Source organism: Candida orthopsilosis (genome assembly GCF_000315875.1).
Source record: "Candida orthopsilosis Co 90-125, chromosome 1 draft sequence".
Taxonomy (NCBI): Eukaryota; Fungi; Ascomycota; class Pichiomycetes; order Serinales; family Debaryomycetaceae; genus Lodderomyces; species Lodderomyces orthopsilosis.
The window spans coordinates 768,132-795,111 of NC_018292.1; the positions used below are offsets into that span (position 1 = coordinate 768,132).

Below are 26,980 nucleotides of genomic sequence, written 5' to 3' on the forward strand. Positions count from 1 at the left end.
ACGGCTGCTTACGACGCGGGTAGGAGGCGGAGACAGTGCACAACAATTGATGCGATAGGCCTCTACTAATGACGGGATATAATCCAGGGATAGGAAGTAAGGCGGGTCTAGTGGTTGGTATAGGTGTTGATGTAATGAAAGCATCACGATTTGAGAAACTACTCAGAGCAAAGACGTCTTCTTTTGCCGAACGGTTGTGTAAAAGAATCTTACACCCTACGCACGAGTTGCCAAAGTTCAAGGAAATGAATGCCGAAAGACAAGTCCAGTTTTTGACCGGCTCATGGGCTGCAAAAGAAGCATTGTTCAAAACGTTGCAACAATCGGAACAAAACGAATTCAATTTCAACGAATGGTATCGATGCAACGATGCAACAGGAAAGCCCTTTATCTGGAATGACAAGTATGATGCCAATAATGTGGAGTTTCATCTTAGTATATCCCATGATGACTCTCTAGTAATTGCCACGGTTTTGCGACAAAAAGTCTACAATTTGGATTCAAAAAACACATAATGAATTATATAGACGTCTATAAATGAATAACATCATACAACTACTCCCATTCGACAGTAGCAGGTGGCTTAGAAGTGATATCGTAGGTGACACGGGCAACACCATCGACTTCGTTAACAATTCTAGATGCAACTCTCTTTAAAAATGCTGCATCAAAAATAAACCAATCAGCGGTCATGAAATCAACAGTTTCAATAGCTCTCAAAGCAATAACTTGTTCATAAGTTCTTTGGTCACCCATAACACCAACTGATTTAACTGGCAACAAAGCAGCGAAAGCTTGTGAGATTTGTCTATACAAACCAGCCTTTTTAATCTCTTCAATGAAAATGGCGTCAGCTTCACGAGCGATTTTAACTTGTTCCTTGGTAACTTCACCAAGAACTCTGATTGCTAAACCTGGACCAGGGAATGGGTGTCTCCAGACCAAATCTTGTGGAACTCCCAATAATTCACCCAAATGACGAACTTCATCTTTGAATAATTCTCTCAAGGGTTCAATCAATTTCAACTTCATATCTTCTAATAAACCACCAACATTGTGATGGGTTTTGATAGTTTGGGATGGACCTTTGAAAGAAATGGATTCGATGACATCAGGGTACAAAGTACCTTGTAAGAGGTACTCAACTTCTGAACCATCATGTGGCTTGATTTTAGCAGCTTCCTCCTCAAAAACATTGATAAAAGTGTTACCAATAATCTTTCTCTTTTTTTCAGGGTCAGTGACTCCCTTTAATCTTCCAAGGAACAAATCACCTGCATCAACCACAGTCAAGTTGATACCCAAGCCTTCGTCCAAGGTCTTTTTCACACTTTCAGTTTCATTTAACCTCATGAGACCATTGTCGACGTAGATAGCATGGAATCTGTCACCAATAGCTTCTTTCATAATCTTGGCACCAACAGTTGAATCAACACCACCAGAGACGGCACCAATAACTTCGGCAGTTGGTCCAACCAACTTTCTTATTCTAGCAATTTCTGTGTCAACAAAGTTTTCCATACTCCAGTTGGTTTGAGCTTGACAAATATCAACAGCAAAATTTTTCAACAATTGCTTACCTTGCAAGGTGTGGGTGACTTCTGGATGGAATTGAATACCATAAATTTTTTCAGTTTCATTGGAGATACCACAGTATGGAGAGTTATCTGAAGTAGCTACTACTTTGAAGCCAGATGGTAATGCATGTAATTTATCACCATGTGACATCCAAACTTGTGAGTGATCAATATCTTTAAACAATGAACATTCCTTATCTTCAACACGCAAAGTGGCTGGACCATATTCTCTTTTATCACCTCTAGCAACACCTTTACCATTGATCCAAGCCAACTCTTGCATACCGTAGCAAATACCCAAAATTGGAACATTCAATTTGAAAATATCGTGATCAACATGTGGGGCATCTTCAGCATAGACAGAATATGGACCCCCTGATAAGATGATACCTTTTGGTTTCCAAGACAATTCCGAAATCTTTTGAGTACATGGCAACATTTCGGCGTAGACATTAAACTCTCTCAAACGACGAGTGATTAAATGGGAATATTGGGAACCAAAGTCCAACACCAAGATGGTGTCAAATACTTTGGAAACTTCGATTGGCACATCTTCAAGATTAGTAGACATGATGCAAAAAAAAGGTATACGGAGAAGTGGAGGGTCTTCTATGTGGGGTACTTGGAACAACAAGATCACCAAAAGCAGAAGTCAATCAGTATTGAAAAATTTGGCGAAATAAATTTTCTACCTCATCGGATTGTTTAGCGATTTAGTGTGTGTCGCAAAATTTGTAAAAGCGACAAGTAATAGTGAAAGATAAGATAGGATCATTCCGACGGAAGATCCATTTGGGTTACGATATAGGCCTCCACACAAATGTAACTAGAATAATGATTTCGGGAGTATACACAATGTTCATCCTCATATTAGGCATCACTGATGGAAACACCCATTGAAACTGAAAAGTTCTTTTTGCTATAATATCCAAAATGCAGCCAATTAGTAGGTAGCGCAATTTTTAAACTCGAAGTTGCGAAAAGGGTTTCAAGTGAACGCCAGTTTGCAACCACAACTGACTTTCACTATTCTCTTGTACAGCGACATATTCTAGCTTATGGTTAAGTCTAGGATTTGTAGTCAATTTTTTTGAGAACTTCGTAGACAGAAAAGAAGAAAATCCAAGCTCAGTGACTTTGTAATTTCAGATACATCTGTACTTTCCTCCAATGCAAAAGAAGAAGATACTCTAGGACAGACAACGAAACTGCAAAAAAGCAATAGAAATTAAAAAATTAACATAATTTACTGTATCTTGGTAGCATATCATAAAATCATACAGATTTCACTAAAGTCGAGGGAATACAACGTTTACACCTCATACACTATTTTCCATATCAATCCTCCGCCGACAGCTGCACTATTCACTGTTTAATACCAAGGTAAGACAGACAAGGTCTATGGAAAACTCCCTACACCTTCGAGAGAGAGAAATATTCAAAGTTTGGAAATGCAGATATTTTTCAACCATACCATCGCATCATTACCTCATAATAAACATTTGAATTATTGTATTTGAGCGGGATTGATAAGCATCCAAACTTGGTAAAGCAAAGGATGGTTGTGAAACTCAAAGCGGAGTTAACATGGATTGGGGCCCCAGAGGGTGTTATTGCAAAGAAGGAAAGGTATCGACTTTGAAAAAAGGTACACATCAGGTCTATTGAATTGAAGAGGGCCCAAATTTGGGCAAGTAATAACAGCCCGTTATACTCAAAGGACAGGGCCCTCAACAGGCTGATGTTCAATTGGTTGGTATGGTTTAAGGTTTTACAGATAAACCTAGAGTAAAGAGAAGTGAATCACACGTAGTGAGTAGTTCAAATGCTACAATGAAATAGCTTCCGAATGTCGCTGATTAAATTACCAACCTCGTATACAGTTCTCGTATATAAAAATTCAAGCAAACAATATATTAATCAATTACAAAGAAAGTAGTTACCAGTCTCCATCTCGTATTTCTTTCTTTTCTACCTAATTATCACCAACTGTATCTTCTTCAACAGCCAATAGTGGGGGCAAATTCTTCACTTGCTTGTCTCACACCATCAACAATCATTGAACCAGCACTCGAAACCGTCAAAATTCCAGCAATAATTATACCCCAAATCTCTAGAACATGTAACCAAGCAGATCCATTCCAGAAAAGTGCATTTAACACCTACGAAAAGGGTAAAACAACCAATTACTAACTGGTCTTAATGTCAAAGACTTGTGACTGAAGTATAACCAAAATATGTTTTTCAGTTTCGTGATTGTGTAACGTCTTTCAGTAGAACACGGCTTAGCTAGTCATCACCACCAGATTTGTTAATTTCCAAGTCAGAAAAGAAACAAATTGTAGACAAGACATTTTTGGATTATCATTGACCCTTATTGGACACATCCTGTCTCTCCTTCTAAAACTTTTCATACATGCAAGGAATTAGTTTATTTGTTTTCTCCGAGGTTCTCACATCAAAAGAAAATAAATAAGCAATACGTCATTGCAGCATTCTCAGATTTGGTTATTATGTGGATGCGAATACTTTAAAACATAAGCAACTAAAAAAGTACATAAACCGTACCACCTACGTAGACAAGAGATGTGATACCAATCCCTTCACGTAGGTAAGTGGGTTCTACGTATTATCTCTTGTTTTATTCTCGCTATGTATACTCCTGAATTTTGTACCTGCTTCTTGGCGGAATTTTTTAACTTCCATTATTTTTTTGCAATTAAGGACTGGCAATATATTGAGAGAGATGAAAAGATGGGTTTAAAGTTTAATTGTTGGTAGGTTAGTGTTACTTTGCTCTGTCTATTCAACAACGATAACGGCTGTGCTTTCTTAGTGTAGCACTTTGTTTCCTCATAGCCAAAACGATTAATTTTTTGTATTGTTTTAAACAAGATGAAATTTTCATATTTTGTGTAATTCACTCTATAAACAACTTTTTTTTTTAAATCAAGAGCAACGTTAAAAAATACACATACAGAGATCTTTTGTTCAAACAACCAATCGTTTAGAGATTTGATTTAACTCAACACTCAGGCTCAATTGAACTCAAACTTACTTTGAATATATTTGACATAAGACTTTGCAATGGACGTAACAGCTGCACCTGAGACCGGTGCTGCTTCAAATGTATGTATATCGCAAATGATTGATACTCCCTTTTTCAGATTGATACTAACCTTTTGTAGCCTAATGATATTCTCCTGCCACCTAATCAAGTGTCAGTTGATCAGGCACCTTCGCCAAAGGAAGCACTTCAACCGGAGGATTCGAGAGGATCTTTCAACAGTAACAATCAAAACAGGAACAATCGAGGACAAAATGGTTCCCAAACTCCATACAATGCACAAAAGAAACTGGTTGGACCACCTCCTCTGTTGCCACCTCCAGATATTCCATTGCAAGACAGTCATCAAGCACCTTCTGGGGCCAACAATAATGGCAACTACTCGAATAACGCTTCTCAATATGTGCAACAAAAACAATCTAATCAAGCTGGTGTCCCTGCACCTAATGTAAACAGACAACAGAGTCAATACAACAATGGTCCCTCGGCAAAGTCGAATAATGTGCCATCACTGGCTTTAACAAAGAGTAGTTCACCTGTCAAGCCAGTTAACAGCTCATCGAACGAGAGTTCTGGAGGAAAATCAACTGTGCAATCTTCTCGTGTTGAGAAGCAAACCACTTCAGATACTTCTGGTGACTCATCTCAGCTTGTGGCAGGCAAAAAGAACGGCAGTGGACTCACTCCAAGTGAAGATTTTGATATGACAAATGTCAAAGGCAAACCTCCCCCAAGAAAGCCAGTTGACCCTACTTTTAGAGGATGGAAAGAAGTTGGTGGTTTCGAGGCTGATGATACTTTGACCGCAGCTGATGAAACTGTTGACTTGTTATCTAGGGGGTCCGTTTTCGATCAATACTTACCAGCTGTCGCTTACGGTGATTGGTATCACAACACAGCCTTTTTAATTGTTGGTGGTCTCTTATCTTGGATCATAGGATGGTTCAGATTCTCAGTGGCGCCTTTGTTTTTTGTCATGGTTGTCTTTGCTATCTTATACAGAGCTTCAGTTAAGAAGTATAGAGGTGTGTTGAGAGAACAAGCCCAGAGAGAGTTTTCAGTGAAAACAATTGAGGACGATTATGAGACGATGGACTGGTGTAACTACTTTTTGGAGAAATTTTGGTATTACTTAGAGCCATCTATTTCCCAAATTGTCTGTGATCAAGCAAACCCTATTTTGGCTGGATTGCCAATTCCAGCATTTGTCACTTCTGTTTGGCTTGACAGTTTCTCATTGGGTACCAAGCCACCTAGAATTGATTGTGTGAAAACATTAATTGGGACCGCACCAGATGTTGTTGTCATGGATTGGGGATTTTCATTCACACCCAATGCCAATGTCGATGCCAACAACAAACAATTGAAAAACAATGTTAACGAAACGATTGTTGTAAAGGCCACTGTTTTTGGTGTCACTATTCCTGTCACCATTGCCGACGTTTCCTTCAAGGGACTAGCCAGAATTAGATTAAGATTGATGTCTTCGTTCCCTCATGTCGAAACTGTGAATGTGTCGATGATAGAACCACCTCAATTTGATTTTAATACGAAGCTTTTGGGAGAAGCGTCATGGTGGTGGGAAGTTTTGGCTTTCCCTGGTTTGTATCCATTGATTAACGAAATGGTGAAGAAATATGTTGGACCGATTGTTTTCAATCCTATGTCGTTCCAATTGAATGTTCAACAGTTGTTGGCTGGTAATGCTTTGGACTCAGCTATTGGTGTATTGACAATTCGTGTGGATTCTGCTCGTGGTTTGAAAGGTTTCAAATATCTTGGCAATACGTTGGACCCTTATTTGACATTTGGTTTCTTGAACAAAGTGTTGGCTAAAACAAAGGTTATTGATGACACCAGTCAGCCAGTATGGAATGAAACATTGTACATTCCAGTTTCGTCGTTATCGGAACCATTGACAATCTCCGTAATTGACTACAATGATATCAGAAAGGACAGACAGGTTGGTGCAGTCCAATTTGATTTAGAAACATTAGTTGATAACCCACAACAAGATCATCTTACCGCCGCTTTTTTGAGAAACAACAAGCCTGTGGGTGAACTTCTCTTCGGTATGACCTATCAACCGGTTTTGCAAGAGGTCAAGCAAGCTGATGGAGCTACTACACCTCCACCAGATTTAAACACTGGTGTTGCTAGAATTGAAATCCCAGAAGCCAGGAATTTGAAAGGGGGAGACAAGGGTGCATCAACTAGTGTGCAACTTATCTTTGATGGTAAATCGGTTCTTGAATCAGCTGTCCAGAAGAACAACAATAACCCTGGTTGGGGCGCAGTCACTGAGCAGATTGTCTTCAACCGTGCAAAAGCTAGAGCAAAGATTATCATTAAAGACAAAAATGGCAAACCAGTTGGACAAGTCGTCAAGAGTTTGAATGAATTAATTGACGCGACACAAGTTGAGCAAACGTGGTTCCCATTGAGTAAAGGTGGTGAAGTTAGAATCAGCACCAACTGGAAGCCAGTTCAATTAGAAGGTGCTGGTGGTGCTGGTGGATACACCCCACCTATTGGAGTTATCAGAGTTGGTATTGAACATGCAGAAGATTTACGTAACTTGGAACATATTGGAAAGGTTGATCCTTATGCAAGGATCTTGGTCAATGGATTTGAGAAGGCGAGAACTGCAGCTGTAGAATCATCTTTGGATCCAACATGGAATGAAATACATTATGTTACTGTTTCATCTGCTAACCAAAGATTAACCATTGAAGCGATGGATGTTGAAAGTCATTCTGCTGATCGTACCCTTGGTTCATTTGACGTCAAATTGAATGAGTTCATTCAAAAAGATGAAAGAGGATTGTATATTGAACACGTTGATAAAAAGCAAAGGACGTCAAAGTTGGTGCTGAAAAAGGGTCCAAAGGGTTCCGTAACCTATACTTTATCTTTCTACCCAGCCTTGCCAGTTATGACATTACAGGATTACAGAGACGAGGAAGAAGAAAAGAAAGAAGCTGAAGAGAAAAAGAAGAAGGAGGAAGAGGAAAAGAAAACAAATAAAAACCCTAGTGGGTTGCAGGATGCTAATGAGGAAAAGCAAGCTAGTCCTGAAGAAGATATTGATGATGACGAAGTCGACGACGATAATTTCGGCAAAAAGCTTAGATTATCAGTGGATCAATTGATTGAGTACAAGAGTGGTATTTTGGTATTTGAGCTCCTTGAAGGTACGGTGTCAAAGAACGACACTTTCTTGCAAGTATATTCAGGAAACCAAGGTTATCCTGATTATATTAGTAGAGAATTGACAAAGAACAAGTCTAAACTTGAAATGACCGGGGACACTGTTATCACCGAGCTTGAATGGGCTGAAACATGCTTCAGACTTGTCAAGGATGAAGATGATAACAGGTTAGATAAGTGTGTTGCTGAAACAAATATCCCAACATTGCAATTGATCAAAAATGGTTTGGGTCAACCTATGACTGTTGAGTTGTCAGGCAATGGACACGCATCATTTAAAATGCAATTCTCTTGGATTCCATTGATTTACGCATCAGGAGTGCCTCCGCAAGATTCAAAAGACAATTCTGGTATTTTGTATGTTGAGGTCAAGAAGGCAGTTGGATTACCAGCTTCTGATAGGAATGGTAAATCTGATCCATACATGAAGGTTTATCTTAATACCGAGAAGGAATCATTCACGAAAACAAAGACAGTCAAAAAGACTCTTGATCCAACGTGGAACCACAAAGGTGAAGTCGAAGTGGCTAACAAGTATGACTCAACTTTACGTTTCGAGTGCTACGATTGGGATGCTGTGGATGCTGACGATTTCTTGGGTGTTGGATACGTCGAGTTGGGTTCATATGACATGAAAGACGGCTCAGTTGAAGTGGAAATTCCATTAGAAGGAGAAGATGGAGAACCTGCAGGTAAAGCCTATGCAGTATTATCATTTGAGCCTAGGTTTGTCTTGAACGTTAAGCCAAAGAGTCAATCTGCTGTAGGTACAGTAGGAAACGTTGGAAAGGGTGTTGGAAAAGGTGTCGGCAAGGGTGTCGGAGTTGTAGGAAAAGGTGTTGGAAAGGGTATTGGAGGTGGCTTCAAAGGTTTGAGAAAAGGATTACATTTGGGAGGCCACCCGGAGAAGGAATAGTTGTTGTAGTTTAATCTTGTTTGTATATCTAATGTAAAGAAATATTGAAGTATCATTTGTAGATTGGGTACTTGATTGCGAGATGAGCAGTTGGGTTTTGTGTACTTGATGGTGATGGAAGAGAAAAAAAATAGAAAAATTTCATTCAAACCTATCACAGATCTACATTAACCCAAAAATCAATTAGCCCTGACAAACCATGGATATTTCTAAGCCAGTTGGTTCAGAAATCACATCTGTTGATTTCGGAGTGCTATCGGATAGTGAAGTTCAAAAACTATCATCAAAACAAATTACCAATCCTATCGTATTTGACAACTTGGGCCATCCAGTAAATGGTGGTTTATACGATTTGTCACTTGGTGCATTTTTAAGAAATGTGTGTACTACATGTGGATTAGATGAAAAGTTCTGTCCAGGACATATGGGCCATATTGAATTACCAGTACCTGTTTACAACCCAATGTTTTTTAATCAGTTGTACATCTTTTTGAGAAGTTCTTGTTTATATTGCCACCACTTCAAGTTAAGTCATCTCGAAGTGCACTTGTTCAAATGTAAATTGCAACTTATACAGTATGGGCTATTATTGGAATGTACTGAATTGGAGAATATCATGCCAGCTGGGAAATCAGCCAAAGAGATGAGCAATGATGATGAAGAGGAAGAGGAAGGAGCATCAGTTGATGAAAAGACAAAGAAGAAGTTGATGGAAACAAGAGAAAGATTTGTAAAGAATGCAATTTCAGCAGCATTGAAGGATGGTAGAACCAGCGCTAAGGGGGTTATTACTGCATCCGTAGGTGAAGAGAGAAAAGCAACTATACATGATTTTTATCGCAGGTTGTTGAGCAGACCAAAATGTAGCAACTGTGGAATGTATTCACCCAGTTTTAGAAAAGATGGGTTTACCAAAATCTTCGAGAACTCGCTCAATGATAAGCAAATCACCAACAATAGAGTTAGAGGTTTACAGCGTCCTGATATGATTAGGAAGAATGGAAGTAGTAACTCTACTGCAAGTGATATCCCAAACATTAAGCACAAAGGGGGATCGAAGTATGTTTTGTCCTCAGAAGTCAGGAATATTATTAGAGCAGTTTTCAAAAACGAGCAAGCTGTCTTGCAAAAGGTTTTCCATTCAAGACCACACCAACGTGAATATGTCAGTGGTGACATTTTCTTTAAGCAGTCCATTTTGGTACCACCAACCAGATTTAGATTACCTTCCAAGTTGGGAGACGAAATCCACGAAAATGCTCAAAACGAATTGTTATCCAACATTTTGAAAACAACAGTGTTGATTGCTGACTTGAATACTCAGATATCCCAAATGTACGAAGCAAAATTGAGTGGAGAACAAAAGAAAATTGCATTTAACCGGTTGATGAATTCATTTGTCACTTTACAAAACGATGTCAATGCGTTTATTGATTCAACCAAGAACCAAAATGCACCAGCTGGAAAAGTACCAAACCCCGGTATCAAACAAGCATTGGAAAAGAAAGAAGGTTTGTTTAGAAAGCATATGATGGGTAAGCGTGTGAATTATGCTGCTCGATCAGTCATTTCACCAGATCCAAACTTGGAGACTAATGAAATTGGTGTACCACCAGTATTTGCAAGGAAGTTAACATACCCAGAACCTGTTACTTCACATAATGCAGCTGAGTTGAGACAAGCTATCATTAATGGTCCGGAAAAGTGGCCAGGTGCAGTACAAATTCAAAACGAAGATGGTTCTTTGATTTCATTGATTGGTATGGGTTTAGAACAGAGAAAAGCTTTGGCTAATCAATTGTTGACGCCTACAGGAAGCAACTCCTTTGTTGGTAAAAAGGTGTATAGACATATCAAGAACAAGGATGTGGTGATTATGAATCGTCAACCTACTTTGCATAAGGCATCAATGATGGGACACAAGGTGAGGGTTTTACCTGGTGAAAAGACATTGAGATTGCACTATGCAAACACTGGTGCTTACAATGCAGATTTTGATGGTGATGAGATGAATATGCATTTTCCTCAAAATGAAAATGCCAAGGCAGAAGCATTAAATTTGGCCAATACCGATAGTCAATATTTGACTCCAACATCGGGTTCACCATTGAGGGGTTTGATTCAGGATCATATTTCCGCTGGTGTATGGTTGACCAGTAAGGATACCTTTTTCACTAGAGAAACATACCAGCAATTAATTTATGGATGTATCAGACCTGAAGATGGACACACCACAAGATCGAGACTTATTACATTGCCGCCAGCTATTTACAAGCCTGAATTGTTGTGGACGGGTAAGCAAGTGATTACAACTATATTGTTAAACATTAAACCTGATAATGTGCCTGGTGTCAATTTGATTTCAAAGAACAAAATCAAGAATGATTATTGGGGAGAACATAGTACCGAAAATGAAGTTATTTTCAAGAATGGTGAATTGTTGAGTGGTATTTTGGATAAATCACAATATGGGGCTTCTCAATTTGGTATTGTTCATTCGTTGCATGAAGTTTATGGTCCTGAGGTTGCTGGAAAAGCTTTGAGTGTGTTGGGAAGATTATTTACCAATTACATCATGATGACTGCATTTACCTGTGGTATGGATGATTTGAGATTGACAGAGGATGGTAATGCTTGGAGAAAGAATATATTGAAACAATCTGTTGATGTTGGTAGACAAGCTGCCACTGAAGTCACGAACTTGTCTGAAGATACAGCCAACAATAACAAAGAATTGAGAAGAAGATTGGAGGAAATTTTACGCGATGATGATAAATTGGGCATTTTGGATGCCATCACACAATCTAAGGTGAATGCCATTACCTCTCAAGTTGTTTCTAAGTGTGTGCCTGAAGGAACAATGAAAAAATTTCCATACAACTCTATGCAAGCAATGGCTTTATCTGGTGCTAAAGGTTCCAATGTTAATGTGTCACAGATTATGTGTCTTTTGGGACAACAAGCGTTAGAAGGTAGAAGAGTGCCTGTTATGGTTTCAGGTAAGACTTTACCTTCTTTTAAAGCCTTTGAAACTGATGCAAGAGCTGGTGGATATATCAAGCAGCGTTTCTATTCCGGTATCAGACCACAAGAATATTACTTCCATTGTATGGCTGGTAGAGAAGGTCTTATTGATACTGCCGTCAAGACATCGAGATCGGGTTACTTGCAACGTTGTTTGACCAAACAATTAGAAGGTGTGCATGTTAACTACGACAACTCAGTTCGTGATGGTGATGGAACCTTGATTCAATTCCTTTATGGTGGTGATTCTATTGATACTACTAAACAATCACATATGAATCAATTTGAGTTTTGTTTGGAAAATTATGATGCATTATTGGCCAAGTATAACCCAGGAGAGATGGTGGAGAATTTGGACACTTCAAAAGCATTGTCATATTCAAAGAAGGTTCGTAAATCGATGAAGAAACAAAAAGATGTACCACATTACGAACAAGAGATTAAATACGATCCAGTTATCAACACATACAACCCTGCCAAGTATCTTGGTTCGGTTTCTGAAAAATTTCAAGAGAAAATGGACAAGTTTGTTTCAAGTAATCCAGACTTTTTTGCTCAGTCAAAAGAAGAAGCTAAATCTACTGGTAAATTAACCGAAAAGAAGTTTAGAGCATTGATGCAATTGAAATATATGAGATCTTTAGTCAATCCAGGAGAATCAGTTGGTATTATCGCTTCACAATCTATTGGTGAGCCATCAACACAAATGACATTGAACACTTTCCATTTCGCTGGTCATGGTGCTGCCAATGTTACTTTAGGTATTCCACGTATGAGAGAAATTATTATGACGGCATCAGCGGCAATCAAAACCCCGCAAATGACATTACCAATATTGCCCGATGTTAGCGATCAACAAGCTGATGCATTTTGCAAGTCAATTGCTAAAGTTGTAATGTCGGAATTTGTCGATAATGTTACAGTCACCGAAACAACATCACAAGATGAAGATGGATCAAATAGTAGATCATATGTAATCCACTTGGGATTCTATACAAAGGATGAATATGAAGCTGAATACGATATTAGTCAAGAACAATTGGAAAACGTTGTTACACAAACTTTTATTCATGATTTGGAAACCCAAATTGTTAAAGAGGTGAAGAAACAAAAGAAACCTGATTACATGCCGACGGTTGGAAAATCTGCTGGTAAAACAGATATGGAAACTGTTAGTGGGAAGATTAAAGAATTGAGTGATGACGAAGAAGATGTTGACGAAGAAGAAGATGGGGCAGATTTAGAAGAACTGAAGCAAAAGGTCAAACAACAAGTGTCGTATGATGGACCTGATGACGATGAGATTGAAACTATGAAACGTGCAGAGGAGACAAGTGACGAAGAAATGGAAGATGCAGAAGAAGAAAGTGGTGATGAATCATCATCGTCAGACAGTGATTCTGATGAAGATGCTGATGGCGATGCAAACATGGAAAAGAAGCCAGAGTTATCACGTTTAGCAAAAGATCGTCAAGCTGAAGTTATTGCTCAACATAATATGGTCACCAAATTCAATTTCGATGATGATAATGGAGAATGGTGTGAATTTAAACTTGAATTGAATGGAAATGAAACTCAAAAATTGTTGATGGTCAACATTGTTGAGGAACTTTTACGTAAAACCGTTGTACGTCAAATCCCTCATATTGGAAGATGTTTACGTCCTGATCCGGATACACTGGGTAAAAGAATCTTGACTACTGAAGGTGTCAATTTTAAAGCCATGTGGGAACAAGATGATTTTATTGATGTTAATGCCATCACATCCAATGATATTGCTTCAGTATTACGTACATATGGTGTTGAAGCGGCAAGAAATACCATTGTTAATGAAATATATCGTGTTTTCGATACTTATGGTATTAGCGTTTCATCACGTCATTTAGATTTGATTGCTGATATGATGACTCGTGAAGGTACTTATTTGGCATTCAATAGACAAGGTATTGATAGTTCAACATCTAGTTTTATGAAGATGTCGTATGAAACTACATGTCAATTCTTGACTAAAGCTGTTTTGGATGGCGATCGAGAAGAATTGGAAAGTCCCTCGGCAAAGATTGTTATGGGTAAATTGGCAAATGTCGGTACTGGATCATTTGATATTTTTGCTAAATTGCCGGAGAATTGAAACTCGCTTCCTATTGGATAATCGTTTTGTATATTAGATAGCATATATTGAATTACAGGTATTAATTTGGAAACTGTAAGATAAAGATGAGTAAGGGCATATCATAAAAAGGGTCACAAAATGTATACCGAAGAAAGTAAGGTGATATCGTGACCAAAAGAAAAAAATTGTGTATCATACAGACTATCTATAATATGTATCCTACTCTTGCTATATATAAAAGTAAGCGGGGATCCTATAAAACTATGTAAATAGCTACTATGGTTTTTATTCTTTTTCATGATAGATTATGTCCCAGTTGTTATTTACCAATGTAGTAAGTAATGTATCAACAGAGACAGTGTCCAATTATGCCAAATTTAATGACAATATTAAATGCAATTTACAAGTGCGACAATTGTATAATATTGAATATGAGATGAAATCAATAGATGAAGTGCTACTGGATGAATATTATGATGGTGATCGTGATTGGGAACTCGTTGACGGTAAACAAGAAAAAGAAGAGGAGGAGGGAGATGTTTTGGTATATCAATTTGGTTTTACTTCGAGTTTGCATTCAAATTCATCCATACTTCAATTGCGATATAATCATCAAAACTGTACAATATCATCATTAACTGAACCAAGATTCAGAATATCACAGTCAGTATCTGAAAGGATTAAAAGTCGAAACTTGTCTTTATTACGAGTTAATACAATTTAAATACCCCCTATAGAATAAATGGAACAATAATACACCCTAATGTATTGGCAAAAATGTCTTTTATTTCAATTGGTATGCAACCGCATTGGCTCCTCTATACATTATAAGCAGCAATAATCAAACTCAATACAAATGAAATCTTGAAACTTGGTTTTTCGAAAACCAATTGTTTTAAATTAATCTTTTGCTTACCAACAGTCAAGATATAATTCCATGGAACATTGATAATGTTTCTACTTTGTAAAAATTCAACAAGTAAGAAAGAACTTAACGAAATAAATACAAATACTTGAGATAATTTACCCAAAATGATTCCCAAAAACAACCCAGTAACTGATCCAATAGTCAATTCTTCATAGTTTAAATAATCACCAAATCTGGTCTTTGTTGGGGTTTTGGTGACTGGTTGGACAGACACGTTTGATGCAACTTGTTGTCTTGGAGTGGCAACGGCAACATCATTGTAAATTGATTTAGCAAATGATGTAGTGAGTAGAAATGAAGCACCAGCACTAGCAAAAAATAATTTAAAAATATTTGACGAATTGGATTTGGAACTGTTGTAGCTGTTGCGTTGTTGTTTTACAGCGGCTAAGATGGCATTTGATCTAGTTGTTGATGTTTGCAATCTTGGAATAAAGAAATTGGTAGCTGACACTGTGGGTTTATTGCTGTTGGATAAGAAACGAATTGATCTTGTTGATGCAATTGCTGAACGATTAAACATAGTTGGTAATGAAGATCTAAACATGACTGATGAATATGGATAAAATAAGTAAAGTTGAAAGGAACTAAACCGGTTTTTATTTTGAAATAAAATCAGATGAATGAATATATATTACGTTGGGAAAGCGGAAATAAATAAATCCCGAGTGGGAAAAGGTGGAGGAAAAGATGACGTTTTGTGTATGGTATGGAATAAGAAAGAATATAGAGAAGAGAGCAATTGTACTCTATTACAACCAAAACTTGTTGTGACTACACGAGTGTACGCACCTATCTCGGTAGAATACTGACAACTAATGACAATTACCCACAAATGAATGTGTGGCTATAACCTTGACAGCTACCGATAGCAATCAAATTGTGAAACGTGGGAACTGTAACTCCGGATAAATTTTGTTGGGAGTCAGGTGCAGTGTCAGGTCGTGTTTACAATTTTGGCGACATTTGACTTTGCGGATATTGAAGACCACCCGATTGTATCTCAACAAACACTCCCGCGTATCTACACAAAATTCAAAGGCTCCCGGACAACGTGTGGATCAAGTGCAATCAATGCAAACCTCAACAATTCTGCCATCGAAAGCTTGTTATGTCCGCTGAAACCCATGTACTCCTACAATGTACGCGAATCTGCTGCAAAGAAGGAGAAGCCATAGCTGCCGAAGCTAAAAAAGGGTTGTAAGTCCCAAAGAGTCAATGGTTTTGAACAAATTAATATAATGCTGAATTGCTCATGCGAGGGTTGATCAAAGAAGCACTTTAGCGTGATTTACAAAAAGATCAACAAGCAACACGCTTTTTCTGTAGTAGTCTTTCTCAATCGAGTAAGATGCGGTGCAAGTGAAAAATAGCATATAGCACGACTCCCTTCAAAAAGTCGTGTAGTTTGAAACAATATACCTGAGCCATTGTGCACTACTTTTGCAAATTTTGAAAATTTCATTGATTACATAATGTATTATGTAATGAGGATATCTTCTCCAATTTTTCAGCCAGCTTGAACAAAAGTACACTACCCGCAAATGGTAAAAGTAAAGTAAAGAGAAACTCTGGAATTTCTTCTCTTTAGTAGAAAATAAAAAAAAAAAGAACTCTCTCGCTTAGTACTACAAAACAGTACTCTACCAAAAATGTATAAGTAATAACCAAATTTCTTCATTTTAATATTCAATTCTTCTCTCTCGCTCTCTTTCATTAGATTTTTTTGCAACACCCCTTCTCCCAATACAAAGCAAAGTATTCAACTCAAAGGTTAGACTCAAGCAGTTCATTCTACAGCTACTTTTAGTTCTACTACTACTACTAATACTTCTTCTCCGGTCCTACATTGGCTCAACCCAGTGCGAAAGAAAGAACAGACCTTTTTTTCATCCTTTTGTTGCAACAAATAATTGTGTTGCAAAAACTTTCAGAGGATTGGAAGAGCCAAGGGCATTAACCAGCCAACCAACGAACCACTACAATAGATTATAGAGGTATAATCGAGCTAGAACTTACGCCTCTTCAGACTACATCAATTTGCCACAAGTTTTGACTCAATTTGAAGTCACACGAGATTAAGCAAGCAAAAAGAAATCATGTTTCAACAACAACAGCAACAAGAGGAAAACTATTTACAGCCTCACAATTTCCACAATTGCAATGCCACACTCAATGAATCTATGTTTTTCAATCCTGATACCGCACAAGAAATTTGCCCGGGTATTTGGTTAGGGCCGTATACTTCATTATTAACTACACCTCAAGTGACCAATTTGCGTTATGCACCTCCTCCACAATCGCAGCTGGCAGGAGGAGGATACAATTTTATCTCCAACAACAATATCAAGATTATTGTCAATTGTGGTTCAACTTTGGAATTTCTTGATTTGATTGAAAATTCACCTCATATTTCCATCTCCTCGGATGTTTTAGTATTGAGTTTAGATCCATCATTTGATGCGTCAATGTCTCCTCAAGGAAATGAGTTGATTCAAAGGTTTACTCGAGATTATAGTAAAATCCTACAAAACTATATGAATTCATTCTATTTCAATAATCCCAATGCCAATAATTTGATTCATAATTTACCATCAAATCATAATTTATCCATTGACTCCCCCATACTAAATGGATCAAATTTAAAATTACAATTTTTTAAATTAATTCGATTAATTTCATTATTTAAATTAATAAACTATGATTTACAATGTCTTTTCGTATCTGAAGATGGTAATGGTTCATTATCTACTGGATTGACCATTGCTTATCTTATGGATTGTTATCGATATAATTTTCAAAATTCATTTAAATTGATTCATGAACGACGTTCTACTATAAGACAATTACAATTGAATTTTTATGATGATTTATTGATTATTGAAAATTTAAAGAAATTTTATTGGGAAAATATTGAATTAAAGGGGAAAAATCCTAATTTGTTGATGAATGGGTTTAAGAGGTCTATGGGAAGTGGTAATGAGAGTGGATCTACCTCTGTTGATGATGAAAATGGAGGAGGTGGTGGTGATGAGATTATGGTTGGTGGTGATAGAAAGAGAAAACTACATTAGTAGAGAGAAGCAAATTGTAAAGAGAGTTACTGTTTGCTCTTGCAAAGAAGGTCTTTCTATGATCCAAATGTATATTATTTTAGAAGATGTTGTATCACTATGTATTATTTAAAAATGATGAAATCGCACCAATGTAACACCCTCTAATAGATTCAACAAATTAAGCTGATTCCATCTCCTTTTGTTTTATTCAGGGACATCTAATCCTACTCTGTTGGCTGTCTTGGATACATTTTCTTGTTGATCCATTAACAATCCCGGGTTATATCTAACCAACAATTCAAAATATTCCCGTTGATTCTTCAAAAAAGTAGCAACATTGTTCAAATTATTCAGTTCATAATTGCTGTTTATGCCAATTTTATCATCAATTATATTATGCAACGTAGTTAAATCTTGTAATTCAGTGTGCTCTTTTCTAGCTTTAGATCCTCCTGCTTGTTGTTGTAGTTTACTTTGTTTCAAAGATTCAATTTTGGAGTTTATGTCGTCTACTGATTTGCCATCTCTTTGAGCTACTGATTTTAAATATGAATAGTAAGCTGTAAGTTTAGTGTTTTCTTTTTGAGCCTGCGCTGCCAATGTCTTGTTTTCATAGGCAAGTAGTTCTTGGGATATAGTACGGTAAAGTTGCTTGAATGTGGGGAATGTCTTGGTTGAAATTGTCATTACTGTAGTTTAGAAAAGGAAGAATTAGATGTATGGGGATTTGTTAGTGAAGAACGATCAATGGTTTTTCTTTTCTAAGAAACAGAGTCGCGTTTAAAAGGCGACACTTGGTTTGTGACATCAGAATAACCTTCCGCCGTTGAACCCGTTTTGAGCGGTTGGGACCAATGGCCATTATTACACACTATAGAATATAAGGAAACTTTGTAGCGGGGATAGCTCAATGTGTTTTCGGGTGTATTTTAAGTAACATTTACTAGGCAAGTATACTTTGAAAAGTATTATGTGGCAGTATAAAACCGGTTCTAAGTCTCGCGTATTTCGGGTCGCTTATATATGTATCCACACAATTGCGAAAGGGAGAAGAAGGAAAGCAATGAAGATGATGGTCCCTGTTTCCTTAAAGTCCTCCTTAGTGGGTACGATATATTCGTTGATGGTCTAATGGCAGATGCAATAGATGAAGCCAAATAGCTTCACCACATTCGGTTAAAAAAGTCCGTTAAAAGGTGAAAAGAAGGACGATGTCAAAAACATATATATTTTCCAAACCCATAGTAATTTGACATCGGTGGTGTATTACCACATTTTAGTATACAAAATTCAAAATCTGTCAACTTTGAAAAAAAAGAAGATACAGTTACTGGAGAGAAAATTTGGAGTACCATTTGTTAGAAGAGTTATGAGTGGTTAAGCTTGGTTTACCACCTATGCCCTTCTTTACCTATTCGATACTGGCACCAAAGCACATTACCGTTTTGTTTACAATTTTCAAAATAAAATTTTAGAAGCGAATAAAAAAAGGATTGCTGAATTATTTGAATCTTTGTCCTAAATTTAACCGCCCTTAGAGAGAGAATGAAAGCAAGAGCTTCATACAAATGTGACTTGGGATTATAAGCCCGTAATGCTTTTTTATTCAAGAATGCTATAATATATGAATCACTCTATGTCACTTTTATGCCCTTGTTGTAATTTTGCCAAAACAACAACAAATATTTATATTTTTCATCCGTGGAAAACAGTATTGTTTTCCATAATGGGTAAGCTATGCGGCTTGGTATTCAAGTTTAATTTTGTGTCTTCCAAAATAGGCTCGGAGTTTTAATTTCTTTTATTTGTAACTTACAAAGGCAGCCACTGACCAATCAAATAGCTTGAAGTCATAGAATTGCAAAAAACGTGCCCTTGGCGTAAAATTCTTCACTGGTCTATTCAGGCCCACTTGAGATGATTTCAAACCAGAGTGTTAGCTGGTGAATCAGGCTCGTGCTATCACACCTCCCTGACTTAGTTCAATCTACCCAACTTTGTTGTATCTTCCTGTAAAGTCCGGTTCAATAATGATTCTGATCTCGGAGTCGAACAATTATTTTTTAGAAAATACGCACACAAAAAAAAGACAAAATTATAAAGCCGATGGTTCAAAAGACCATGTTGTTGAAAAGGATTGATAGGATCTGTCCGCCATAAGGTAATATTTCATGACTAGACTAGGAGCCACCTGAGCTTAGCTTTTTTAATTGTGCAAAAGATGTAAGTTTGTAAGAAAGTTTGCCAAATTTTATTGTCAAGTCTTCAATATTTTTTGCAACAAATGAACAGACAAGCATATAAGAATAGTCTACAATTAGTCTTCTAAAGCTGAGAATTTATCTAACTACAATTACAGAGCCAGAGGTATGATACGAGAGTAATGATACCTATATATAAGTGAGGAATACGTGCTCTACTATACGAAGTTACATTCGAATACAAGCACTCCTTGTCTATTGTCGAAGAATAAAAAAATATAAAAAATTAAATTTCTCAAATCTCTTTTAAATTCATCGAAAAAAAAAAAGACAACCAAAAGGATTACATCCTTTCATTATAAACCTTCAATCTATTCAATTACAAACTATTCAATCATGCTTAGAACTATAGCTTCTGCTCAAAGAGTATGTATATCACTACAATCACATCATCAATTACCCTTTTAAATGGATTGTACACCGTTGAAACAACACATTGCGTACTTTTTTTTGCTTTCAGAAAGTTTATCCGAACATCCAATCAAAATGGGCATCTTCTCATTGCAACTCCGAAAGTACATTCAACGCAACAGAATTCGACTTTACAACAGAGTGACCAACTCATATGTACAAACAACATTACCGAAGAGTATCACATAGAGTACTAACTCCTTTTTTCTAGTCTGCAATTCGTTCATTTGCTACTTTTTCATCTCCTGAATCAGTCTTGCCAAAGAAATACGGTGGAAGATACACTGTTACTTTGATCCCAGGTGATGGTGCAGGTAAAGAAATTACTGATTCAGTTAAAACTATCTTCAAATCACAAAATATCCCAATTGATTGGGAAGTTGTCGAAGTAAGTGGTGTTGCTGGTGATTCAGGTAAACATCATGGTGTTGATGAAGCTGTCGAATCTTTGAAAAGAAACAAAGTTGGTTTGAAAGGTATCTTGTATACTCCATCTGATAAATCAGGTAAATCTTTGAACGTTGCCTTGAGAAAAGAATTGGATATCTATGCTTCATTGGTTTTAATCAAAAATATTCCAGGTGTTAAAGGTATCTACGAAGGTATTGATTTCGCTTTAGTTAGAGAAAACACCGAAGGTGAATATTCAGGTTTAGAACATCAATCTTATCCAGGTGTTGTTGAATCGATGAAGGTTATCACCAGATTCAAATCAGAAAGAATTGCTAAATTTGCATTTGATTTTGCTGAAAAAAACAATAGAAAATTAGTTACTGCTATTCACAAGGCCAACATTATGAAATTGGGTGATGGTTTATTTAGACAAACTGTTAAAGATGTTGCTCAAGATTATTCTGGTATTGCCGTTAATGACTTAATTGTTGATAATGCATCTATGCAAGCTGTTGCTAAACCACAACAATTTGATGTTTTGGTTACTCCAAACTTGTATGGTTCTATCTTGTCCAACATTGGTGCCGCTTTAATTGGTGGTCCAGGTTTAGTTCCTGGTGCTAATTTCGGTAGAGAATATGCTGTTTTTGAACCAGGTTGTCGTCATGTTGGTTTAGATATTGAAGGTAGAAACACTGCTAATCCAACAGCTATGATTTTATCTGCTGCCATGATGTTGAGACATTTGGGATTGAATGAAGAAGCTGATAAGATTGCCCAAGCTACTTATGATGTTATTGCTGAAGGTAAAGTTAGAACTAAAGATATTGGTGGAAACTCATCAACTACTGAATTTACTGATGCTATTATCAACAAATTAGATTAAGAAAGAAGGGATAGAGGGGAAGAAGGATGTGTCTAGTAGCATTTTAGTTAGTATTTTTAGACTATTATTTTGATGACAATATACATTTGGTTACATCTGTTTGGTCGAGGTAGTTGAAGTTTAACGGAATACTCATGTCCCAGTCGTTGTTCCGGACAGTTCTGCATATAAGTCACACATTTGTATTCAAATTTCATTGGCAGAAGAGTAGAATTTAGACGAATTTTCATATGTAAAAATAGGCCATTTAAACAATAGCTGTACACCATTTTACTTAAGGTTTCTCATGTTATCAGAGTAGAGATGGGCCCAATACTACTACCGCTATAGATATATCTTTATTCTTCGTTTTGTAGTGGATTGTAATAAAGGTCGTGTAAAATTGCTTTCTTAATTTCTTTTGTTCTCTGACTCTTTCGCATCGTCCAATTCCAATTTTGTTACCAATATGAAGTCCAATTTTTTTTCATTCTTTCATGTTGACTTCTTTTTTTGTTCTAACGGTTTGCAATCGTTCAACTTTTGGGTACTTCACTCTAAAAGTTCAATCTTAGATTCATTATAGAAAACACTATAGAACCTCCATTCAACATTTTACCATGTGTGACGTTGTTTTAGGATCCCAATGGGGTGACGAAGGTAAAGGAAAGTTAGTTGACTTGTTATGTGATGACATTGATGTTTGTGCTAGATGTCAAGGAGGAAACAATGCTGGACACACTATCGTTGTTGGTGATAAGAAATTTGACTTCCATATGTTACCTAGTGGGTTAGTTAATCCTAAATGTGAAAATGTTATTGGATCAGGTGTTGTTGTTCATGTTCCATCATTTTTCCAAGAATTGTCCAACTTGGAATCGAAGGGCTTGGATTGTCGTGGTCGTTTGTTTGTCAGTTCTAGAGCTCATTTGGTTTTTGATTTTCACCAAAGAACTGATAAATTGAAAGAAGCTGAATTATCGGAAAATAAAAAATCCATCGGTACCACTGGAAAAGGTATTGGACCAACTTATTCTACCAAAGCTTCAAGATCAGGTATCAGAGTTCACCATTTGGTTAATCCTGACCCTAAAGCATGGGACGAATTCAAAACCAGATACACGAGATTGGTTGAATCAAGAATGAAGAGATATGGTGAATTTGATTATGATTATGAAGAAGAATTGGCTAGATATGCTAAATACAGAGAAGAGTTGAGACCTTTCGTTGTTGATACTGTTGAATACATGCATAATGCTATTGTCAACAAGAAAAAGATCTTGATCGAAGGTGCCAATGCCTTGATGTTGGATATTGACTTCGGTACTTATCCATACGTTACTTCTTCTTCTACTGGTATTGGTGGTGTATTGACTGGATTAGGCATCCCCCCAAAGACCATTAGAAACATTTATGGTGTTGTTAAAGCCTACACCACTAGAGTTGGTGAGGGTCCATTCCCAACTGAACAATTGAATTCAGTTGGTGAAACATTACAAGATGTTGGAGCTGAATATGGTGTCACCACAGGGAGAAAAAGAAGATGTGGTTGGTTAGATTTGGTTGTGTTGAGATATTCAACTTTAATCAATGGCTACACCTCATTAAATATTACCAAATTGGATGTTTTGGATAAATTTAAAGAAATCAAGGTGGGTGTTGCTTATAAATTACATGGTAAAGAATTGAAAAGTTTCCCAGAAGATTTAATTGATTTAGGAAATGTTGAAGTTGTTTATGAAACTTTACCAGGTTGGGAAACTGATATTACCAAAATCAAGAATTATGAAGATTTACCTGAAAATGCTAAAAAGTATCTTGATTTTATTGAAAATTATCTTCAAGTTCCAATTCAATGGGTTGGTACTGGTCCAGCTAGAGATTCAATGTTGGTAAAGCAACATTAGACTAGATGTTGTAGACGTTTTGTATTACTTTACACAATAGATTTAGATATGTATACATGTGGATGAAGTTGACCTCTAGAAGTGTCTTTTTGTTAACCGCAGTATTGCTTATTTGCAAATTTGGCACATTGCGCTACCACACTGAATCAGAATTCATAAAACCAGAACTTGTTGCCACTGGTAGTCAAATAACAACATCTCAGAACTACGAAACCATGACGTTCAAACTCAGTTCCACATTATCAGGACACGATCAAGATGTCAGGGGATTGGCAAGCTCAACCATAGGCGAAGAGCCCGTAATTGTTTCCGTACTGAGAGATTCCACAACCAGATTATGGAATCGTGTCAATACTTCACTGGCAACTGATTCAAGAATACTTTTCCATTCACCAAATAAATCTTTCATCAATTCTGTTTCCATAGTTGGACCAACTGGAACAGGAGAAGAATTAGTAGCTAGTGGTGGACAAGATGCCATGATATACTTGAGTGACTTTAACAACAACAATAACGATGAATCCAATTTGGATCAAGATGGGAAATATCAATTGATTGGTCATGAAGGAAATGTATGTGCTATAACTTTTATTCATGATGAATTGATTTCTAGTTCTTGGGATGGTACAGCAATTGTATGGAATTTACAGGATTTTGTACCTAAATATATTCTTAAGGGACACGGATCGTCAGTATGGGATTGTAAAATTGTCAATAATAAGAGTCAGTACTTGACTGCATCAGCTGATAAATCAATTAGACTATGGCAGGGAGATCATGAAATTCAAAAGTTTTTAGGGCATACTGATGTGGTTCGAAAATTGTTGATTTTGCCAGGAGGTAACCAGTTTGTATCAAGTGCCAATGATGGTACAATCAAAGTGTGGGATTTGCAAACAGGTAGGATTTTAAAGACTCTATTTGGACATGATTCATTTGTTTATGATTTGGCTTTGTTGCCCAATGGAAATCTAGTATCAACTGGTGAAGATCGTACAGTACGAATTTGGGATTTATCTAAAGGTGAAGCATTACAAGTGATAACATTACCTTGTATTTCTGTTTGGTGTGTCACCGTATTGAACAATGGTGATTTTGCCGTTGGTGGATCTGATAATCTAATTCGTGTCTTCACTCAAGACACCGAACGTGTTGCCCCACAAGATGAATTGAAATCATTCACTGAAGCTGTTCAATCGTCATCCATATCGGAACAATCATTGGATGATTTGAAAAAGACTGACATTCCTGGAATCGAAGCATTATCAAAACCAGGTAAGAAAGAAGGGGCAACCATTATGGTGAAAACTGCTGAAGGAACAATTGAAGCTCATCAATGGTCAGGTGGGCAATGGCACAAGATTGGTGATGTTGTTGGAGGAGCTGGCTCGACCAAGAAGCAAAGTTTTGAAGGGAAAGAATATGATTATGTGTTTGATGTTGATATTAAAGATGGCGAACCACCTTTGAAATTACCATATAATTTGAACCAGAATCCATACACGGTGGCAGAAAAGTTTCTTGCTGATAATGAGTTGCCTTCTTCTTATACTGATGAAGTGGTGAGGTTTTTGGAGACTCATACAGCCGGGGCTAAGTTGAGTGAAGGAGCTGCTGATAATGATCAATCACAACCATCTTCAGCCGTGGCCAGTGATCCTTATTCTGATGCTTATACTAGACACTATCAACTGGAGAGCCACCCTGCAACGTCAATTATTCCTGAGACTCAATTTATTTCATATAAAGAGTTCAAAAAGGATTCCATACTTAATGGATTGAAAAAGTTAAATTCATCACAACAACAAACTAATCGATTCACATCAGAGGAAATATCAACAATAGAATCCTTAGTTTCAAATTTATCATCCGCTGATGCAATTGAGTTGATTTTGCAATATGCAACTAAAATCACCTCATCTTGGGAACCATCATCGAAATTAATTGGTTTCGATTTAATCAGACTTGCAATTCCAAAAATTACAGCTCATGATTTCCTAAGTCAAGAAACTATCGCTGAATCAGTGTCCAAACTGATTGAATTGGGGTGGGGCGTAGTTGACACATCTAATGCTACTTTATTCATGATGATTATTAAAGTGTTGATCAATTTCATTGATGTAGCAGGATTCACTCAAGCCTTCATTGATCCATTTGAAGGTGATCCAAGTAAGTACGTCTATAATGCTCCATTCCAAAACATTTTAACTCAAATTGGTGACAAGGCCACGAAATTGGATCCATCATCTAAGCTTTATGGTGCTGCAATTACTGCATTAGCTTCATTTGTTTACGATTTATCAACAATTCAAATCAGAACAACGGGGTTGAATACTCATTCACCAACTTCAGCAGCTCCGGTGTTGGATCTTATTGAGAAGATTGGTGATGTTGTTGTGAAATCTTCAGCTGAAGCTGGGTATAGGTTGGCTATCGCATACGGAAATTTCAAGCATATTAAAGCATACACTGAAAATACATCACCAACGTGGTTGAAGAAATGGAATGAGTTGTATGCTTCTAAAGAAAAGAGGTTTAGTGACTTAGCTCATGATTTGTCTCTTTTATAGATCAATCTACACCTCTACATTGTAACAAAATTCAAATAAAAGAACATGTTATAATTAATACAAACCAGTATCTAGAATCTACCTCTACTACTTTAACACTATCTTCAGTCTATGCTTCTTGATAAAATAATTCAGGAACTTTATAAGTATAATGAACCAATTTCTCCACCGCTTTAAAATTCAAATTATCAGTCAATTCAACAATAGAATAAACATGGACTTTCAAATCAGATGGATTATGACTTACTTTGCCAATGACCTCGTAATTCTTATTCACTTGTAATACACTACTACCATCACCATTGTTACTGTCTTGTGCTGCCGCCGATGATAAATCTAGTTTGATTGATCCATTACTTATCAAAATTGCCAGTTGTGAGGTAGCATTGTATGATTCGCATTTACCGATGATTCTAACTAGATTGTTTTGGTTTTGCTGTAAGAGCGTTGCGTCTATTCTTTTGGTGGTTGCTTCCATTGCGTGTGAGTGAGTAAGTGTATATTTGGTTAAGTGTTTGATGGCGTGTGGGTTTTAGCAATTTTTTTATAAACGCGTCGTTTTTTCACGAACCCATTTTGGCGCCGGATTTGCAACTAAACTATTGCGAGCGGAGATGTTAATACAAGTGACATCCATATGCGACAAATTCTTCATGTAATTTACAATCTATAAACATCTTTT

General features: G+C 36.9%; 12 protein-coding genes across 12 annotated transcripts; 8 read left to right on the top strand and 4 right to left on the bottom strand. All coding sequences in view use genetic code 12, as the record gives it.

The window, feature by feature from the left end:
- Nucleotides 1-68: 68 nt before the first annotated feature.
- CORT_0A03570 (hypothetical protein) lies at nt 69-515 on the top strand (the record flags this gene model as incomplete). The annotated part of the gene is made up of 1 exon (XM_003866137.1): nt 69-515. The coding sequence occupies one exon, from the start codon at nt 69-71 to the stop codon at nt 513-515; it is 447 nt and encodes a 148-aa protein (XP_003866185.1).
- Nucleotides 516-555: 40 nt separating this feature from the next.
- Nucleotides 556-2,148, bottom strand: CORT_0A03580 (Gua1 GMP synthase; the record flags this gene model as incomplete). Its single annotated transcript, XM_003866138.1, has 1 exon — nt 556-2,148. The coding sequence occupies one exon, from the start codon at nt 2,146-2,148 to the stop codon at nt 556-558; it is 1,593 nt and encodes a 530-aa protein (XP_003866186.1).
- A 2,516-nt stretch (nt 2,149-4,664) lies between these two features.
- CORT_0A03590 (Tcb1 protein) lies at nt 4,665-8,770 on the top strand (the record flags this gene model as incomplete). Its single annotated transcript, XM_003866139.1, has 2 exons — nt 4,665-4,706; nt 4,766-8,770. The coding sequence occupies 2 exons, from the start codon at nt 4,665-4,667 to the stop codon at nt 8,768-8,770; spliced, it is 4,047 nt and encodes a 1,348-aa protein (XP_003866187.1).
- A 199-nt stretch (nt 8,771-8,969) lies between these two features.
- CORT_0A03600 (Rpa190 RNA polymerase I subunit A190) lies at nt 8,970-13,925 on the top strand (the record flags this gene model as incomplete). The annotated part of the gene is made up of 1 exon (XM_003866140.1): nt 8,970-13,925. One exon carries the CDS (start codon nt 8,970-8,972, stop codon nt 13,923-13,925), a length of 4,956 nt encoding a protein of 1,651 aa, XP_003866188.1.
- Nucleotides 13,926-14,214: 289 nt separating this feature from the next.
- On the top strand, nt 14,215-14,631 carry CORT_0A03610 (hypothetical protein; the record flags this gene model as incomplete). Its single annotated transcript, XM_003866141.1, has 1 exon — nt 14,215-14,631. The coding sequence occupies one exon, from the start codon at nt 14,215-14,217 to the stop codon at nt 14,629-14,631; it is 417 nt and encodes a 138-aa protein (XP_003866189.1).
- Nucleotides 14,632-14,725: 94 nt separating this feature from the next.
- Nucleotides 14,726-15,382, bottom strand: CORT_0A03620 (hypothetical protein; the record flags this gene model as incomplete). The annotated part of the gene is made up of 1 exon (XM_003866142.1): nt 14,726-15,382. One exon carries the CDS (start codon nt 15,380-15,382, stop codon nt 14,726-14,728), a length of 657 nt encoding a protein of 218 aa, XP_003866190.1.
- A 1,552-nt stretch (nt 15,383-16,934) lies between these two features.
- Nucleotides 16,935-17,909, top strand: CORT_0A03630 (hypothetical protein; the record flags this gene model as incomplete). Its single annotated transcript, XM_003866143.1, has 1 exon — nt 16,935-17,909. One exon carries the CDS (start codon nt 16,935-16,937, stop codon nt 17,907-17,909), a length of 975 nt encoding a protein of 324 aa, XP_003866191.1.
- Nucleotides 17,910-18,095: 186 nt separating this feature from the next.
- Nucleotides 18,096-18,578, bottom strand: CORT_0A03640 (hypothetical protein; the record flags this gene model as incomplete). The annotated part of the gene is made up of 1 exon (XM_003866144.1): nt 18,096-18,578. One exon carries the CDS (start codon nt 18,576-18,578, stop codon nt 18,096-18,098), a length of 483 nt encoding a protein of 160 aa, XP_003866192.1.
- Nucleotides 18,579-20,488: 1,910 nt separating this feature from the next.
- On the top strand, nt 20,489-21,842 carry CORT_0A03650 (Idh1 mitochondrial NAD-isocitrate dehydrogenase subunit 1; the record flags this gene model as incomplete). Its single annotated transcript, XM_003866145.1, has 2 exons — nt 20,489-20,518; nt 20,775-21,842. The coding sequence occupies 2 exons, from the start codon at nt 20,489-20,491 to the stop codon at nt 21,840-21,842; spliced, it is 1,098 nt and encodes a 365-aa protein (XP_003866193.1).
- Nucleotides 21,843-22,441: 599 nt separating this feature from the next.
- On the top strand, nt 22,442-23,728 carry CORT_0A03660 (Ade12 adenylosuccinate synthase; the record flags this gene model as incomplete). The annotated part of the gene is made up of 1 exon (XM_003866146.1): nt 22,442-23,728. One exon carries the CDS (start codon nt 22,442-22,444, stop codon nt 23,726-23,728), a length of 1,287 nt encoding a protein of 428 aa, XP_003866194.1.
- A 56-nt stretch (nt 23,729-23,784) lies between these two features.
- On the top strand, nt 23,785-26,298 carry CORT_0A03670 (Doa1 protein; the record flags this gene model as incomplete). The annotated part of the gene is made up of 1 exon (XM_003866147.1): nt 23,785-26,298. The coding sequence occupies one exon, from the start codon at nt 23,785-23,787 to the stop codon at nt 26,296-26,298; it is 2,514 nt and encodes an 837-aa protein (XP_003866195.1).
- A 109-nt stretch (nt 26,299-26,407) lies between these two features.
- Nucleotides 26,408-26,776, bottom strand: CORT_0A03680 (hypothetical protein; the record flags this gene model as incomplete). The annotated part of the gene is made up of 1 exon (XM_003866148.1): nt 26,408-26,776. The coding sequence occupies one exon, from the start codon at nt 26,774-26,776 to the stop codon at nt 26,408-26,410; it is 369 nt and encodes a 122-aa protein (XP_003866196.1).
- Nucleotides 26,777-26,980: the final 204 nt, after the last annotated feature.